We start from the raw sequence: 2386 nt of genomic DNA, 5'->3' as shown, positions 1-2386 counted from the left end.
TTTTCTTCCTTCAGAAAATGATCCAAGAAGGCATCTGTTGGTAGAAGATGGAGAACTTTTCATCCAACTCTTTTCAAAGGATGGGGAATTTGCTATTTTGCAGAGGAGGGGGAGATTTTTAGCTTTACTTCTGTTCTTTTTACTTGTCCCATTTGTATTTTATATCTTCAGAAAGGAAGAAGAGAATGATCTTATATATCCTAATTATTTCCCCCTTTCTCACAGCATCTCTCCATCTTTATTCTCATTCTTTCAGGTTAAATTAGGCAAGTGGGAAGAATGGCCATGAACAATGCTACAGCAGTGCTTGAGTTTCTCCTTATTGGAATCTCTAACTATCCTGAGTGGCGAATCCCATTTTTCATGTTGGTTCTAATAACTTACCTCAGTACATTGTTTGGGAATGGACTTATCATCATTCTTATCCATTTTGACCCACACCTCCACACTCCAATGTACTTCTTCCTTAGTAACCTGTCTTTCTTAGACCTTTGCTATGGAACAGTCTCCATGCCCCAGGCCTTGTTGCATTGTTTTTCTACACATCCATATCTCTCTTACCCAAGATGTTTGACCCAAATGAGTGTCTCCTTTTTCTTGGCTACAGCAGAGTGCCTCCTACTGGCTGTGATGGCCTATGATCGTGTGGTTGCTATCAGCAATCCCCTGCGCTACTCTATGGTCATGAATGGCCCAGTGTGTGTCTGGCTGGCTGCTACCTCATGGGGGGCATCACTTGTGCTCACTACTATGGTCACCTTATCCCTGCATCTTCACTTCTGTGGTACTAATGTCATCAATCATTTTGTCTGTGAGATTCTATCCCTCCTCAAGCTGCCCTGTTCTGATACCAGTTTCAACGAGCTTATGATCCTCATCACAGGTATCTTCACCCTGATGCTACCCTTTGGGTTTATTCTCCTCTCCTATGTCCAAATTGCCACTGTTGTCTTAAAGATTCACTCAGCCCAGGGCATGCTCAAGGCTTTGTCTACCTGTGGTTCTCATTTGACTGTGGTGACAATCTTCTATGGGGCAGCCATCTCCACGTATATGAAACCACAATCCAAGTCATCCCCTGACCTAGATAAGTTTATATCAGTATTTTATGGGGCTTTGACACCCATGCTGAACCCTCTAATATATAGCCTGAGAAACAAAGATATTAAAGAGGCAATAAGAAAAGTTATGGTAAAAAGAGAATAAGCCTTTTTTGCTCCTAAACTTCTAAAATAACACTCAGCTACATCTCCACTGATGATAAAAAAAATGCTTAAAGTGTCTGACTTTACCCTTGGTAGAGCAGGTGATTGTCATGAAGGCTTTAGGAAGTATTTCTATCCCAAATATTATACCTCCTGAGACTTGAATTTCTGTTACAGACATTATTTTTACTCTTTCTTTACATATAACACATTAGTGGTCACCCATTAAGCTATTCAACTTTAGGTAACTAATCTTAACAGAATCATTTTCTCACAGACAGAAGAGACCTAAGCAAGAAGAGAATCTATTATGACTATTATCAGGAGGCAAAGACATAACTGAAATTTCAAAATAGGACAAAAATGGTATAATAAAAAGTCAGAAGACAAATGTCAGAAATTGTCCAACTTTACTGAAGGCAAGTTCCATTGTGAAAGCATAATTTTCTTGCTCCACTTAACCTCAGAATCAAGAAAATTGTATCACAGCCATTTGCTACATTTGTGTGGAGTGTTTTTCTTTTTCTAAACTTCTTTCAAATCTATTATTTTGTTTTATATTTCTAATAAATCTATGACATTGCTAAGAGATATACCATAATTCTCCCCATGTTAATGATGACAAAACTGAGACTCAGAGGAGTTGAGACTTTTCTAAAGTTATACATAATTGGTAGTGGAATCAAAATTAGAATGCAGATAACATATATATGCCATTGAGCTTTTTCAAATTGGAATCATAGAATAATGAATGCAGTTAACATTTATTGAGTACTTATCACATATAACTCTTACAACAATTAGATGAAGTAGTACTATTATCAGCAATATTAGGTGTGTGTAAACTGAGGCTCCTAAAGGTTAAGTGATTTTCCCATAGCCAAAAAGCCAGTAAACAGCAGAGCCAGTATATAAATCTAGATCTGACTGATTCCAGGTCTCATTCACTGTTTCTAAACTATAGAGACATCAGAGATTATTTAATGCATTGACATTTTGTGGTGCAGCAAAGGGAATGCCAGACATACAAGGGACTTGTCTCACATGTTTACTAACTAAATGAAAGAAAAATGAGAATTAATAAATCAATTATCAAAATAGCCTGATTTTCAAAGAAATATAACATTTGTTCAAGTTCTATCTATTAAATATTTTTAAAGCTTATGGTACTGAAACCATGC

General features: G+C 36.9%; 1 protein-coding gene across 1 annotated transcript; it reads left to right on the top strand.

Moving 5' to 3' along the window:
• The first annotated feature begins 279 nt into the window (after positions 1 to 279).
• On the top strand, positions 280 to 1206 carry LOC102426855 (olfactory receptor 13H1). Its single transcript, XM_006082323.1, has one exon. The coding sequence runs from the start codon at positions 280 to 282 to the stop codon at positions 1204 to 1206; it is 927 nt and encodes a 308-aa protein (XP_006082385.1).
• Positions 1207 to 2386: the final 1180 nt, after the last annotated feature.

The sequence above is a fragment of the Myotis lucifugus genome, unplaced genomic scaffold (assembly GCF_000147115.1).
Source record: "Myotis lucifugus unplaced genomic scaffold, Myoluc2.0 scaffold_2, whole genome shotgun sequence".
Taxonomy (NCBI): Eukaryota; Metazoa; Chordata; class Mammalia; order Chiroptera; family Vespertilionidae; genus Myotis; species Myotis lucifugus.
This window is presented reverse-complemented; position numbering and strand designations above follow the sequence as displayed.